This window comes from Oncorhynchus keta, chromosome 29 (genome assembly GCF_023373465.1).
Source record: "Oncorhynchus keta strain PuntledgeMale-10-30-2019 chromosome 29, Oket_V2, whole genome shotgun sequence".
Classification (NCBI taxonomy): Eukaryota; Metazoa; Chordata; class Actinopteri; order Salmoniformes; family Salmonidae; genus Oncorhynchus; species Oncorhynchus keta.
The window spans coordinates 25,291,814-25,309,073 of NC_068449.1; the positions used below are offsets into that span (position 1 = coordinate 25,291,814).

Sequence of the window (17,260 nt, forward strand, 5' to 3'; positions counted from 1 at the left end):
TATGTTGTAATGAATAGTCACTGCCTCCCAACTAAGCCTACAGTACATACTATCTGCAGGGGATGTGATTGACAAGTCCTTTCTTTCCCCTTCCTTGTCCCTACACTAGCCCCCTGACCCAGCAGGGGGCTTGATACAATGACATTAAGTGACATTACGCAGCCACTTCCAACAGAGTTGCCGGGTACAGCGAGGAGGGGACATGTCCTGACATGGCTGAGAGAAAGAATGTGAGGGAATAATATAATAATATATTCCGGCCATGCTGAAGAGCCACATGCATGGACTGTCAGCTGCAGAGGGACCATTATTATTTTAACCAAGAATAATACTCCAGTCTACTGGCTGGCTGAGGTCCCTGTCATTCCCAATTTAATTAGTATCTAGGCGCCAGGAGAGGAGAGCAGATTGGCAAAGCAGGTTGAATAATAGACTGAGGCACAGTCAGGAGTGCAGATGGATATTTTCATAGAGATCCCTTCTAAAGCCAGACTTGACTGCACTGCGCTGTCAATGGGACACGTGATGAATGGATAGCCAGATAGGCAGACAGACAGGTGCTCTTTATCAGTTTGCATATAAATCTCTCTGGTCCCTTTGTTGTTTTCAGAGTCATATACAGTGCATTCGTAAAGTATTCAGACTCTGACTTTTTCCATATTTTCTTATGTTACAGACATGTTCTAAAATGGATTAAATAGATTTTTCCCCTCATCAATCTACACACATTACCCAATAATAGCAAAGCAAAAACAGGTTTAGACATTTTCATAAATGTATAAAAAAACAACTGAAATATCAAATTTACATAAGTATTCAGACACTTTACTCAGTACTTTGTTGAAGCACCTTTGGCAGCGATTTAAGCCTAGAGTCTTCTTGGGTATGTTTTTATTTTATTTAACCTTTATTTAACTAGGGAAGTCGGTTAAGAACAAATTCTTATTTACAATGATGGCCTACACCGGCCAAACCCTAACCCGGAAGACGCTGGGTCAATTGTGCACTGCCCTATGGGACTCTCAATCACGGCCGGTTGTGATACAGCCTGGAATTGAACCAGGGTCTGTAGTGATGCTTCTAGCACTGAGATACAGTGCCTTATAGACCACTGCGCCACTCGGGAGCTACAAGCTTGACACATCTGTATTTCCATTCTTCTCTGCAGATCCTCTCAAGCTCTGTCAGGTTGGATGGGGAGCATCGCTGCACAGCTATTTTCAGGTCTCTCAAGAGATGTTCTATTAGGTTCAAGTCGAGGCTCTGGCTGGGCCATTCAAGAACATTCAGAGACTTGTCCTGAAGCCACTCCTGCGTTGTCTTGGCTGTGTGCTTAGGGTCATTGTCCTGTTGGAAGGTGAACCTTCGGCCCAGTCTGACGTCCTGAGTGCTCTGGAGCAGGTTTTCATCAAGAATCTCTCTGTACTTTGCTCCGTTCATCTTTCCCTCGATCCTGACTAGTTTGGCCGGGCGGCCAGCTCTAGGAATAGTTTTGGTGGTTCCAAACTTCTTCCATTTAAGAATGATGGAGACCAGAATTGTTTTCGTACCCTTCCCCAGATCTGTGCCTTGACACAATTGACACAAGTCTCGACAGGTGTGTGCCTTTCCAAATCATATCCAATCAATTGAATTTACCACAGGTGGACTCCAATCAAATTTCAAATAACCTGTTTTTGCTATGTCATTATGGGGTATTGTGTGTAGATTGATGAGGAAAACAATTTATTTAATACATTTTAGAATAAGGCTGTAACAAAATGTGGGAAAAAATCAAGGGGTCTGAATACTTTCCGAATGCACTGTATACAGAATAATGTATTACTTTTCATTCATAAATAATGTATAAAAATGAGATTACTCTTCTATTTTTTTGTACTCTGCAGGTAATTTTTCGTAAGATCAGTGACGTGAAGAAGGAGGAGGAGGAGCGCCAGCGTCAGAAGAACGAGGTTCAGCTGACCATCCCCCAGGACCATCCGGTCAGGAAGCTCTTCCAGAAGTTCAAGCAGCAGAAGGAGCTGCAGAGGAATCAGGGGGTGTCCTCCCAGCTGGACCTGGAGAAGAACCAGCTCCAAGTGGAGCACCACCTTCACCCCATCCCCCACAGCCTGCAGCTATCCCACTCCAGCCTGCAGCACTCCCTGCCCCTCAACATCCAGCGGCCCGGACCCCACTCCTGCCTGCAAGGGCTCCAGAACGGGGCTCCCCCCACGGGCTGCAGTAGCAGTGTGCTCACCGTGTCCCAGGTCACGCCCATGCAGTCTAGTCCTGCCATGGGGGAGCCGCCTCCAGTCCGACTCAAGGTGAGCAGCAGCCCTGCTCTGGTAAAGCCTCCTGCTGCCAGGGGCTGGGGGCGCCTCAAAAACGTGGCTGCCCCACCTCCCGTGGTCAGGAAGGAGGGACTGAACAATGTAGCTAAAGCCGTTTCTGTGGAGATGCTATCTCAGCAGGGCAGGGGGCAGGAGGCGGGGCTCAGAGGAGGAGAGGGAGAGGACAACCGCCTCCATAAGACAGACTCCTGCGATAGCGGCATCACTAAGAGTGAGCTGCGTATAGACAGGGCCGGGGAGGCCCCCCTGCCACACCCGTTCGGCCCCATCCCAGAGCAGGCCCTGCAGGCTGCGCTGCAGGAGACCCGGCTGGAGCTCCGGGGGGACCTCCAGACTCTGGGGGGCCGGCTGGGGGCCCTGGAGAAACAGGTGGCTCAGATCTTCAAACTGCTGACCTCTACAGAGAAGAGGAGGCCGTCTCTACCTCTGGCCGCCACCCCCAAAACCAAAACCAAACGTCAGGACATCTTCACTGTCTCCAGACCCGTTTCTCCTGATTTAGTGGACGATGACGGGCACATCTGAAGAGGACAAAACACCACTGTTCGACGTACCTTAACATTTGCACACAAACTTTTAACTCATGTCCATCATGAGACCTTTCTTGATTGTAAATATTTCTCTATGCATGTCCAGCTGGATTCTGGCTTGCCAAAGAAACTAAAAGTCTATTCAGGGGCGCAACTTTGGTTTTAGAAGTGGGTGGGGCATCTAAAGCTCATTTCCTGCATTTCTACTAGTTCTGTTCCCGACAACAAACAAATATTGGTTGATCAAGAGTAGTCTTTTATTTCGACCAATCAATTGGTTGAAATGTTTAAACATATATTTTTACGCATATAGACTCACCCTATGTGTTCTAATAAAATCAACTAGGCTATAAGTACTGAAATTGTCTGATACTTTGAGCACGCTGTTTAATTAAATAATTACGACACACAAATAACTCAACAGGGAGCCAGAGATCAAGATAGCCTAACCAGAAGAAAAAATAATTTTCCAGACCCTCTTCTCGCTGCTGCTGGCCTTCGCAGATTCTGCCTTTATGCTGCTTAAGTTGCTGGTAATAGGCTACACCAGCGGTCGGCAACCTTTTCCATTTGAAGTGCAAGCTTATGATATCATTTCTACCATACTGCGTGACTGTTATGATTTTTATATGCACATTTTCGTGGAACAGTTTCATTTAATTTATTATAGGCTTTGCAACTCAAAATCTTTGTCTGTGGTTAATCTACAGTCTATCTAAATATAAATGAAAATGATACAAATCTAAAAGTAACTTTTATTGCCATTGCCAACTATGTAAAAATAGCCTATTTAAAGCCAACACATAAAAACATTGAAGCTTGCAGGTAGAAAATATCCTGATTAAAAATAAATATCCTATAAATCACATTGGTACGCATGGCCTGTCTATCAACCCGAAACCCGTACTCGCAAACATGAAACATTGTGTGAAATATTCTGGGCCCTCAGATATTCCAGTGCCAGTGAGCTCGGGACAGACACAGCTGTAGGCTAATTGTGCAAGGGATGTTTCCACAGGACCAGAGCATTACATTTGTACTTTTCATGCTGAGTGGTTATCGAAAGGAAAGGGAGAGAGCTGGAAATATTTTTCAAATACTTAGAGGAACTATTGTCATTATCAGTTGATTCTAAAAACAGACTTTGTTTACTTGCTGTTTGAGGTGAAGAAAAATTACTTTGAGAATCTCCACAGCTCATTAGTGGTGGTGAATTAAGACAATCAGAAATACTATCAGCCATCCCCAAGTGGGCGCATTTATAGGCCTACATTTGCAGGCCAGGTGGGTCAGAAGTTTACATACACTCAATTAGTACTTGGTAGCATTGCCTTAAAATTGTTTAACTTGGGGCAAATGTTTCGGTTAGCCTTTCACAAGCTTCCCACAATAAGTTGCCTGAATTTTGGTCCATTCCTCCTGACAGAGCTGGTGTAACTGAGTCAGGTTTGTAGGCCTCCTTGCTTGCACCTGCTTTTTCAGTTCTGCCCACAAATTGTCTATAGGATTGAGGTCAGAGCTTTGTGATGGCCACTCCAACACCTTGACTTTGTTGTCCTTAAGCCATTTTGCCACAACTTTGGAAGTATACTTGGGGTCATTGTCCATTTGGAAGACCCATTTGCGACCAAGCTTTAACTTCCTGACTGATGTCCTGAGATGTTGCTTCAATATATCAACATAATTTTCCCTCCTCGTGATGCCATCTATTTTGTGCACCAAAATAGATGGCAAGTGCACCAGTCCCTCCTGCAGCAAAGCGCCCCCACAACATGATGCTGCCACCCTCGTGCTTTACAGTTGGGATGGTGGTCTTTGGATTGCAAGCCTCCCCCTTTTTCCTCCAAACATAGCGATGGTCATTATTGCCAAACAGTTCATCAGACCAGAGGACACAGAAAGTACGATCATTGTCCCCATGTGCAGTTGCAAACCGTAGTCTGGCTTTTTTATGGCGGTTTTGGAGCAGTGGCTTCTTCCTTGCTGAGCGGCCTTTCAGGTTATGTCGATATAGGACTTGTTTTACTGTGGATTTACATACTTTTGTACCTGTTTCCTCCAGCATCTTCACAGGGTCCTTTGCTGTTGTTCTGGGATTGCTTTGCACTTTCTCACCAACGTACGTTCATCTCTAGGAGACAGAATGCATCTCCTTCCTGAGCGGTATGACGGCTGTGTGGTTTCATGGTGTTTATACTTGCGTACTATTGTTTGTACAGATGAATGCGGCGTTTGGAAATTGCTCCCAAGGATGAACCAGACTTGTGGTCTACCATTTTTTTTCATGAGCTCTTGGCTGATTTCTTTAGATTTTCCCATGATGTCAAGCAAAGAGGCACTGAGTTTGAAGGTAGGCCTTGAAATACATCCACAGGTACACCTGCAATTGATTCAAATGATGTCAATTAGCCTATCCGAAGCTTCTAAAGCCATGACATAATTTTCTGGAATTTTCCAAGCTGTTTAAAGGCCCAGTCAACTTAGTGTATGTAAACTTCTGACCCACTGGAATTGTGATACAGTGAATTATAAGTGAAATAATCTGTCTGTAAACAATTGTTGGAACAATTACTTGTGTCATACACAAAGTAGATGTCCTAACCGACTAGCCAAAACTATAGTTTGTTAACAAGACATTTGTGGAGTGCTTGAAAAACGAGTTTTTAATGACTCCAACCTAAGTGGATGTAAACTTCTGACTTCAAATGTATAATGGGGAATTGAGAGACACAGCAAACAATGCACACAAAGTTATGAAACATTGAATACCCACGAAAGGGCGGGAGAGAATGCCTTCTGGAGAAAGACGTGCCTTGTGCATCTGAGCCACAATCCCCATATTGTTGGACCGTGTAATCCCTGCCGCCTCCTCAATGGATTAGTCCACTGAGACAGGCGCAAATCAGACACGTGTCTCGTGTGCCATAATCTATTTGCTACTGCTGGACTAAAGAAAATCTCATGTTTTCAATACAGACACCTTTTGTCATACAGAAATCAAATATAGTGATGCATAACTTGACATTTCTGCCATCCATTGTGACATTGTGGGAGGATACCCAACCTTCCAATTAATGGCATAGCATTTCTTAGCTGCTATAAATGCTGAGTTTCACAGTTTCTTCTGATAACATTCTCCAATATCAACATTTCCAAGCAAATAAAAACAGGGAGACGGGTGAATCTGTAGACATGCTGAGATAAAATCACATTCTCTGACAGAATTCAGCCAGCCTTCACAAGATCATAACAAATATGTTCCCTTTGGTGTTTTACACATCCAGCAGAGAAATTATAGTTCTGAGTGCTTGATATTCAGTTTCACTGGCATATAGTATGTTCTATGGATGGTCATACACTGCAGTTTATGTCTGCGATGATATGAACATGACAGGTTATTCAAACATATCTGCATCCATTCATCATCATCAGTAGTGTTTCCCAGGTCTCCCTCACATGTTTGTTTTGTGTCATCCGGAAAAGCCTCTAACAAACTTTGATACAGTTTGGAAACAAACTTGAAGTTTGTCAGACTGCCTTAAAATAGTTGAAATCTTTGAAGCTTCTGGATTGTCCAGTGTTTGCTGCACAGAGAGAATAAAGTGTTGTATCTGCAAAAGTTCACATGAGCGCCGTCACAGACTGCACTTCCCTGGTTGCCTGACCCAGCTGAGACCCCTGTCATCATCTGATCCTGCTAAGATGAGGCATGGCAAAGAATTACCTTGGTGTACATTTATACATTCTATTATCCAAGAATAGAATCAATGGTTCAATCATTTAAATGACCATTATTCCCAGATCTCAGACTGTAGTCGACCCATCAAATCAAGATGGAACTTTGTATCCATTCACTGATTGTTATAATATACTGCAAAATTCACCTGAGCTCCGTAGACTGGTCTTCCCTGGCTGTCTGATCCTGCTAAAACATGATGAGCATAGTATTGTGTACTGACTGCACAATGACAGTGTAGCCTGTAGTGCTGTTTATACCATGTCAGTGTGAAAAGTAGGGAATTAGCTTGGAAAACTGACAGATCAATAATGTTACATTGCTATGCTGTGTCTAATAAAAACTCACATCGCGCTGTCAAAAACAAATCTGAATATCAGTTTTCGGTCGCTTGGCCGCTGGTTTCATCATTTGATTTAGGTCTGGTGTGATTGAGGCATAAGTAATTGCTAAAGTTAGTGAGCTATCCAGCTAACGTTAGCCAACGTTAGAAGGAAACTAGCAAAGTTAGATACAGCAACCTGACACATAGCTAGAGACTAGAGCGTAACTGGCTGTGGTAGCAACAAGCTAGCTGGTGCATTCTCTTCACACAGAACTTAAGTCGAGAAGGGATTAAATATTACTGTAGCTAACGTTACAGGTCAGTTACACTACTAGCTCAGCACTGGTAATATAAGTCAAACAGCAGTTACAGGTACCTTGCCAGCTACATCAGTCAAATAAAAAGTAGCCAGTTTCTCCTCTGCTTGCTTTTACGACTTGGAGAAAAATTGCAACACACACAGAGACAGCAGCTGCAGACAGCAGCACCGTGCCTTTCAGAAGCTTTGCCGTCCGCATGGTCTTTGTTGTCCACATGCGCGTAAATCCAGCCCAATGAACCCGCCAAACAGCCTACCTGACCGCTCTGAGGCGTCCGCATGGTCCTAAAGCACACCGATGGCGCTTTTAGTATCACAGTGCAATGGTAAAACTGAGAGGGGGGGGACAAAAATGCCATTTCAGAATGTGGGGGTCGTGTCACCAGTGAAAGTTGCGCCCCTGACTCTATTTACTTCTTGCCTGTATATTATGCAGTTGACTGCATGCAAATGTGTTGAAAGAGAACCAAGATTTTATTGATCTACTCTATATATAAATATTTTTAAATTATTGACAATTTCCAATGTTGACATTCAGGGTATGTATAGAGGTAGCACTATTAACCATGACTTACCAATGGTTTCTGAAACACTGCATTGATACTTGGCGAATGGGGAAATCAATAAGGTTAATGCTTTTCCCACAGAAAGAAAGTCCAGTAGCTATAGGCTAAACTTATCTGGTCATTCTGGATGACATGAGTGCCAATGCAAGTGATAAACTGATATTGATGATTGAGTGTCAATTATTGAGCACCGTCATGATTTTTCTCTTTCAAGCCTTGGTCTGTTCCAGTAAGTTGTTGCTACATACTGTACATTGATTTATATTTCTGATGATTGACATAGACAATCCTGCTTAAAAGTATGTGAACCCTTTGTGCAATGACAGATTTTTAAATTTTTTACCATGAAATCTTAATTTAATCAGAACCAGCCTTTTGATCTGACATAACAGGTTTATATTTACCAATTCCATCTGTTGGTGTAGAGGAAATCAAGCATGTAGTAGAAAAACAAAATTAAAAAGTAATTAGTGCAGGTGCAAAAATAATTGAACCCCAAGTTGCATTGGTTAAATCAAGTAGGTAAGTAGAATCAGGTGGGTAAATAATTGGGTACCAAATGAACCAATCAAAGGAAAGATAATTTGGAAAGCGTTTGGGCGGGACTCTGATAAATAGACATAAGAAACCTGGTAAGTTTAGTGTTACCCATTCAGGTGAATGCAAAGCACACCATGCCGAGAGGAAAGGAGCTCTTAGAGGACATCGGGACGAGGGTAGTGAGAGCACATCAGTCTGGAGAAGGCTATAAAATTATCTCAATAAGATTTGAGCTCCATCAGGCCACTGTGAGGCAAATAATTTACAAATGGAGAGCATTTAACATGACAGCAACTCAGCCTAGAAGTGGAAGCCCTTCCAAAATATCCTCAAGAGCCACAAGAACAATAATAAATCAGGTAAAAGCCAACCTAAACATAACATCTAGAGATTTGTAGACCTCCCTTGCTCAGGTAACTGTGCATGGTTCAACAATAAGACGAACACTGACTCGAAAGAAGCCTCTGCTATCAAAAAAGAACCAAACTGCCCGTCTTAACTTTGCCAGAGACCACCTGGACAGGTTTCTGGAAGTCCATTCTCTAGACCGATGAGTCCAAAATTGACCTTTTTGGTCACACCGCTATGTTTGGCGAAAATCCAACACTGCCTACCACCAGAAGAACCTTATCCCATCAGTCAAGTATGGTGGTGGGAATGTCAAGATCTGGGGCTGCTTTTCCTCTGGACCTGGGCGACTCCACATCATTAAGGGAACCATGAAGTCTGAGGTGTACCAGGAGATTCTTGAACGTCAGGCCATCAGTCAAGGAGCTAAAGCTGGGCCGAAAATGGGTCTTCCAACAAGACAACGACCCAAAGCATTCAAGCAAATCTACCAAAGAATGGCTCAGGAGAAAGAAGAGTTGTGTTTTGGATTGGCCAAGTCAAAATCCTGACCTAAATCCAATCGAGATGCTGTGGCAGGACCTGAAGTGGGCAGTTCATGCCAGACACCCCTCAAACCTCACTACAATTGGCTGAGTTCTGTAATTAGAGACTGATTACTGGCTATAGGAGAAGTTTACTCCAGTTTATCGCTGCTAATGGAGGTTCCACAAGCTATTGACTGAAGAGGTTCTCATATTTTTACACACAATCTGAGTTTCTGTTAAATAAACCACTTTTGTTAAAAAAAAACAGTGAAAATATATATTTTTTTTGTTTCTGTCATTTACTTGGAATGTCTATTACAAAATGGTTATATTTTATAACAACATAATGACTAGCCCTATAGGGTTCACATACGTTCAAGCAGCACTGTACAGCATATCCCCTATCACTGTCTGATTTCCTGTAGAGAGAGAGAGATTTTTTTCAGAAGTATTTTAGCATTAATAGCATAACAGTTTCTTCTCGTGTCTATGCATCATTTAGGGACATGTTATGCACCGACCGTATGTTGCCATGATGTGTAAATAAGGCTTTTTAAGTTCACCCTGCTGCATGAACTAGATGTGCAGACTGACTGCAAATGTGGTAAATAAAGTAGGGATGTCTGAGACAGACTGACAGCATGGCTTCTGGCACATAAAGTTTAATGCACACGAAGGTCCACTCCATCCAGTGACACACAGTTCCACGATCCCTACGCATGGCACGAGACAGCCTCCACACAGTGACACAGTGTGTCACAAAGCCTGAACCAAGTTCTATTATTGAAGATGAGTTTGTTGAGCGCACCGTCGCCACTCAAGGCTCATCTCAATAAAAATATGAAATACATTTATGAAAATGCATTTGTAAATCTGCAGCCTGAGGAGCAGTGTTATGACCCAGGGTACTGTGACTGCTGTATACACGTGCAACACTTGAGCTCTTGATCTGGATCTGATTTCCCAAGATGGTGTCTCCACAGAGGCAGATCAGTTTCCCTGGCTGCCAGAACATCAAGCAGACAGAGCATGGGAGGCTTTAGTTCTTCTGTGGTGGGTGCCTGCCGGCCTCTCAAGCCTCTCCTCAACTCAACTGCACTGCAGCACTGGGCTGGGCTGGCTTCTGTTTAAAACTCACCTCTTCTCAGATAGCCTAGCCTGCTGCAACGTGGCTCCCTCTGTGGCACAGCTATTCCAACAGAGATACCTACCTGAGGTGTTTAGTACCAATGGGGATGTCTTCTGTCCATTTTACCATGGTTATGAAGACGCATTGAATATCGCAAACTGTGATTTTTCTGGGGATTGAGAACAGATTATTTCACAATGGCACTCGTAAACTCACAGCAGAGTCTTATATAAAGTATGTATGTGTATGGTTCTTGCTCCAAGTCCACTGATGAATGCCTGTCTGCTACATAGGAATCTAGTCCTTGTACTACGTAATAGTACAGAGATAATTAGGATTCAGTCGAGGGATTTGTGCATATAAGTCATTCATACTGTAACACTCTTGTATACACCACATGCCATTTGAAAGTTTCTCTCAAATGACTTAAACAGACTTGATTTTCATGAAGGGACACAGGGAGGAGGAGCAGTGGGAAGGAGAGAGTTTCTTCTGGTTCTTCCTTTGGTCTTGATTTGACTAGTGACCGGGAAAAAAAGAGCCTGCCAGTTTTCCCTTCATCACAGGGAGAGAACACATCACATTTCAGTCTCAGACACCTGAATGTATAGCTGCACCCCCCCATCCCTCTCTCAGCTGACACTGCTCTCTCCTCTCTTCTATCTCTCCTTCTCACCCCGCACACTGGTCGCTCGCTTTCTCTCAATCCCTATCCCTTTCTCCTTCGCTCTCTCTGTCCCCCTCTCTCTTCTTTCTCTCTGCTCTCTCTGAAGAACTTCAAGCGAAACTCACTGATTGTGTCTTGAGCATGCTAATATCTAGCCTCTCTCTCTCTCTCTCTGTTTATGTTGACTGGATACCTCTCCATATGGCGACAGGACTGGTATGACTGGGAAGCATCTGGTCACACCTGGACTATAATTTCCAATAATTTCTACTGGAATGTTACTGTTGTCTACCATTTGTTAAAGCAATGGCATTAATAAGTAGCACTGATGATTCCCACTATGGCTCATGTATTTAAACTTTTTTTTTTTTTTTTACAGTTGCACACCTTAACTGTAGCGTCAGCTAAATAAAGTACTGTCTGGGGATTTCTAGTCTATTTGTCAACTTTACATTGTGCTTCTCTACAGGGAAGGAAATGTATTATTACTGGGAAATCTACAGAATGTCAGAATCACTCGTTCAATGTATTCCCTCTTTATACTTTCAGATGGCTAAGCAGACAAAGATTTATCCACTGATTTATGTATACACTAGATGAGATGGCTAAGCAGACAAAATATTTATCCACTGATTTATGTATACACTAGATGAGATGGCTAAGCAGACAAATATTTACCCACTGATTTATGTATACACTAGATGAGGGTTAGAGGGTGCTGTGTTGAGGCCAATGTGTCTCCATCTTGACACTCCCCCGCCATTGTAAAAAATATTTTGGAATAGAAATGTATGCCACATTTATTATATTACAGACACCTTATTAATGCATACTTTTAAATTATATTATGTGAGCTAAACATAATAAAAACATATACAGTATTTAAAAACATTTTCCTTAAAGTATAATGTTTTGAGATTACTAATGTTACTAATGTCCCTACTATAACAACAAAAAATACTTAAATACAGTACATGTACTTTTGTCCTTGAAACATTTTTTTGAAATACTGTAGAATTCCATTAATTCCTATAAAGGACTGTTCCAATATGTGTGCTGTGCTAATATGGCTGAACAGTGGTTTCAAAGCCTCTCAATGGCCAATACATAGCATCAGCAATCCAGGGTTTATATACATCATTGGTTTTACTGCAAAATCCAATCTGTGATACCATATAGTAGTCAAATCTGAACTCCCAGAAATTAGATTTGCCAAGCTGATACTGTCTGTGTGTTATTAGTTATTTCTGTGTTGCGTGTGTGATTTGAATACTACTGGTCGGATACAGGGTTCTGATTCTAAGAGGAATCCGTGTAATCTGATGCAATCTTCTAGACCGAAACAGTCCAATTTAACCCATTTAAATTAATTAACATAAATTGTATTGAGGTACCTCAAACCTTTTTTGTTTTTAGTTTTTTTAGAAAGCGTTTTGAGATACTTTGTCAGGCTTGATTTGGCAAAAGGTCTGCATTCCAATAATCTGTCCAATCAACTCCTGTGTTGTGATAAATCGTGTTGACTCTAGTAAGCTCATTAACGCTGGAGCTACAGTCCTTGTTCAGGCACAGGTAGGGTGCAATGAAGGGTTCTAATCGGAACTGGCAATTAAAACTGAGCAGGTTGACAGGAATTATCGTGGCTAATTTACCACCATTTGTGTGTATTGACACCAAGCCGAAGAGAAACAGTCCAAGAGAAATTAGCTTCTCAAGAGCTACTAAAAATAAAGCTGCAATTGATGACTCCTGTGGGAGTGTGAAAAGTAAGATGTAATGACTACTTTCTGTAATAGTTTTTGGTCACAGAGTCTGAACCCATTACCCTTGGTTAAGTGCTCTTCCTCTGAAACTGACATTCATCAATATACTGTAGGAGCATCATGCCATTGAATTCTCTTGAAATATTATTGATTGTGGCTAAATTTACTAATTTAAAGCATTTTAGGTGTACCTTCTCTTTGGTGTACTCTAAGTAAAGACATTGATTCTCAGACCTAAGATCGACAAAGAAAAAGACCAAGCTCCCTTTCCACTCAGTAAGGACCAATATAGATCATCCATTAAAACCACCAAATACAGTATGTGGTAATTATTTTACAGCGGTCAGTTAGAGGTGGATTTGGGTTCAGCATGGCCTTTTATGAAAGCTATCAATGTTCATGTTTTTGTTACAATTTACCTTTTGAGTGAAAATCTTATCACAGAATCTCAGCAGAGGAGGGGTTCACCATAATCTTCACCATCATAATCAACATCATCACCTTCATCCTTATCATCGTCATAATCATCATCTGTTCCTTCCTCTCAGATCCTGCCTCCTCTTTTTCCATTAGAACGTTGCAGTGTGGTGTGTTGCACCAGTACCCCCCAACCCCCCACACCTCCCCCTTCAGTCCTCCTGCCAGGAGCTGTTACAGGTCCCCCTTCCACCCTCCTCCCCTCTCCCCCACCCTCCCCCAGCCAGAGGAGGAAGCGACGGTAATGTCAGAAACGATTAGAAAGACAGGGGCCGTTACAGCAGCTCTCAACAGGGCCACAGAACTGTGCTGTCTTGAGACACACAGCCAGGTCTTCTAATCTCGCCTATTTATGCTGGGTTTGACAGTGCTGTAGATTGTGAGTGAGTTTGATTAGGAGACCCAGGAGACATGGCCAGCTGACACAGAGACACAGGTCTGTTCACTGTTCCAAGTTAGGTGTACTGGGTCAAACATGTTGGCACTATGTCTTTTTTACCTTGTCCAGATTTACAGATGTGACATGGAGTCAAACAAGGATTAAAGATGGTAGAACTGTTGTTGGCTTTTCCACGGTAATTTATAACAGAGATCTCTTCATTTCCTCTCAATGATATTTTCCATTCTAAGATGATGGAACTCTGTTGATCCTTTAATGTGGCCTTTTGGATGATCCTGGTGCCACAACATGAAAAGCCCAAAAGCAATAATCACAGAGAGACTGTACTATTAATATTAATATCTGGGGGAAGAGGGTGATAATGTCTTTGTTTATGTTTCGAGTCTTGAAGATTTTGTGATGAACCCAAGAGGCACTCTAAATGAGTCTGACACCCCTGACACCATAGGGTGTGTGTGTGTGTATTTTTGTTGTTGTATTTTTTAAAATTCGGATCCCCATTGGCTGTTGCCAAAGCAGCAGCTACTCGTCTTTGGGTCTTTCTTCGTGAGTGTGAGTGTGTGACACTGAGTGAGGGTGTGTGTGACGCTGTGAGTGTGTTTGACTGTCTAGGGAGTGCTCCACAGCCTCCTAAACCCCACCCACACAGTGAAGATGCTCCAAGCATGAGAGCTCAAACACAGCCCTGAAGCACCTTAGTGACACCGGTTATATAATGCTCCTTCTCATGCATATTCATAACGCTTAGAAAAACAAGTTTATATCCTCTATGAATGATTTCAAGTTCATTATCAACCACTATGCTTTGAATTTCTTGACTCTTTTGATTCTTCTCGTCTTCTTTTTCAGTAAGAGAGCTGAGTGAGCTATATCTGACTGAAATAAACTATTCAGAGTCAGATTACATAATGTGTTAACATGTTTCAAGTTTTTCCAAGTTGCATAATGACTTGAAAAATAAATAGAAAGGCGATTTATTCTATGGAGAGAATGGAAATGTCCAGCGCTGCTCTCCATGTCCAGTACTAGTGATGGCAGCAGTTAGACATAAGTGATACACTCAGTGGTGCTGGTCAGACACACTCCACAGTGGTGGTGTAAAGTACTTAAGTAAAAAATATTTAAAGTACTGCTTAAGTTGTTTTGGGGGGGTATCTGTACTTTACTATTTATATTTTTGACTACTTTTACTTCACTACATTGCTAAAGAAAATAATGTACTTTTTACTCCATACATTTTTCCTGACACCCAAAAGTACTTGTTACATTTTGAATGCTTAGCAGAACAGGAAAATGGAACAGGAAAATATTCACACACTGATCAAGAGAACATCCCTGGTCATCCCTACTGCCTCTGATCTGGTGGAATCACTAAACACATATGCTTCGTTTGTGAATTATTTCTGAGTGTTGGAGTATGCCCCTGGCTATCCATACATTTAAAATACAAGAAAATTGTGCGGTCGGGTTTGCATAATATAAGGAATTTGAAATGATTTATACATTTACTTTTGATACTTAAATATATTTTAGCAATTACATTTACTTTTGATACTTAAGTATATTTCAAAACAAATACTTTTAGACTTTAACTCAAGTAGTAGTTTTCTGGGTGACTTTCACTTTTACTTGAGTAATTTTCTTTTAAGGTGTCTTTACTTTTACTCAAGTATGACAATTAGGTACTTTTTCCACAACTGCTCCACAGTCACACCTCAGGGCTACAGGGTAGGGGTACATGGGGTCCATGTTGGCTGAGCAGGTAGGCAGCTGTACCGTCATCAGGTGTGTCTTGTTGTAGGTACACACACGATGGTAGGACTCTATGTAGGGAGGGTCCAGGACAGGCTTCTGAAGAGACACACACAGAGACCAGGTTAATTTCGATTAACACGTTCGTTCATTCAACAAGCTCCACAATTAAGTTACTCCATTGGAAGTACAGTTTATGAGAAATTAGTTTATAATATATTTGTTTATTACCTGCTTTATTTTGTAACTGGTCGATTTAGCCTTTAGCCGGGATACAGTGATGCATAGTTCTACAATAATCATCATACTGTAGTTTAGTACTCATAATTAAATAGTTTACAGAGTTTGCTGACATCTACTGATTTGTAACCGTTATCTGCAGTCAGACTGCATAGGACTCTCTCCTGCTCTCCGTCCTCACCTCCCAGGTCTCACAGCGCCCCCAGCAGGTGTCCGTGGTGATGTGCAGCCCACCTCAGCCTGGTTTCCTGGCCCGGAAAGTAAACTCCGGACAGCACAGCCAATGAAGCGGGCAGGTTGACGGATGAAGCCTGGATTAGTGTAAAGCCATGATCACAGCAATGTACAGCACAGCAGCACAGAACGCAACCTGCACAGACACCACAGGGTTATCGCTATTGCCTAACATTACACTCTCTCTATATCTCTATATCTTTTATCAAAGTCTTCAAATAGTCTGTGTATAGCAAGTTAATGTGGTGAGTATTTTTGTAAATGAAATATTCCAGAGATCTCTGATTGCTGACCCAAACTCCATAAAGAGTAAGTGTGACTGATCTAACTAAAGTGGTATAACTCACCACTTGAGTACCTCTACTCTGGGTCATCTGGGCTCACAACTGGTCTCACTGCAGTAGATCTCCACTGAAGAGGACTACCACTGAACCTCTGAATCAGGAGCTGCAGTTACTCCGGTAGCTGTGATGTCTCTGACAGCACCTGCTAATGGATCTCAGGGAGGAACTTCCAGCTATTTATCCCAGCATATCACGTCAACCAGGAGCCAGTCAGGGAATTAGTAACCTGACTGGCTCTTGCCAGAGAGTCAGGCTCCTGTCTGATCCCCCTTAGGCCTTTCTACCTCATCAGCCCAGTCACCTGTGAACTACAGGCCATTAGCCTGATTAGGGACTGTGGCTGCTTCTTTGTTCATAGTGATCCACATAGAAGAGGGGGGAAACACAATCATACCTGTACAACCAGGCTAATTTAGCTGATGGACCTCAGGAGCTGTTCTTACACGTGAGATCCTTTCCCTGGACCTGCTAATTAACGTGTGTGTTCTTATCCATTTCAGTACAAGTCTGTAAATGTAATTACATTTTGTAAATATTAATTTATATTTTCACAGAGCACTTACTGTAGCTCTAATTTGGATGTTTAGTGTGTGGAGCCCATGGAGACAGGAGTATTTTACGGTCTGGTCTGATATGTGTCAGCCACAGTAACGGAGATGAGAGCAGAGAGAGCAGAGAGGGCAGAGAGAGCAGAGAGAGAGAGAGAGGAAGACCTGACAGTTTATTTGGATGAGTAAATACTTCGCTCATCATGAAATGACCGTCTCCCTCAGGATAATGGGGATTGGAGCAGAAGAACTCAAGTACTTTACGAAATTAACCTCAACCTCCACCCAGTTATGGTTAGATTAGAGTAGCAGGGAGGGAGGATGAGTCAGGGATGACTCCACCTGATCTCAGTCATCTAAGCCCCCTCCTCACGTCCTGGATATCACATATTACCTGGCATTTTCTAAAGAGTTCTAAAGTTCAAGCCAAAGCTCAAATCAGGTCTCTGGCTCTGGTTAAGATGATAATACAGTGACCTCTT

At 42.3% G+C, this 17,260-nt stretch overlaps 1 protein-coding gene and 1 pseudogene across 2 annotated transcripts in view; one reads left to right on the forward strand and one right to left on the reverse strand.

Moving 5' to 3' along the window:
- kcnh5b (potassium voltage-gated channel, subfamily H (eag-related), member 5b) overlaps nt 1-11,447 on the forward strand; it is a 99,380-nt gene extending 87,933 nt beyond the window's left edge. For both annotated transcript variants that reach the window (XM_035743024.2, XM_035743025.2), the window contains exon 11: nt 1,887-11,447. In XM_035743024.2, the coding sequence (XP_035598917.1) occupies nt 1,887-2,858 (972 nt within the window). In that variant the 3' untranslated portion in view covers nt 2,859-11,447. The remainder of the gene's footprint in view (nt 1-1,886) is intronic.
- Nucleotides 11,448-15,325: 3,878 nt separating this feature from the next.
- LOC127913365 (glycoprotein hormone beta-5-like) lies at nt 15,326-16,260 on the reverse strand (annotated as a pseudogene).
- Nucleotides 16,261-17,260: the final 1,000 nt, after the last annotated feature.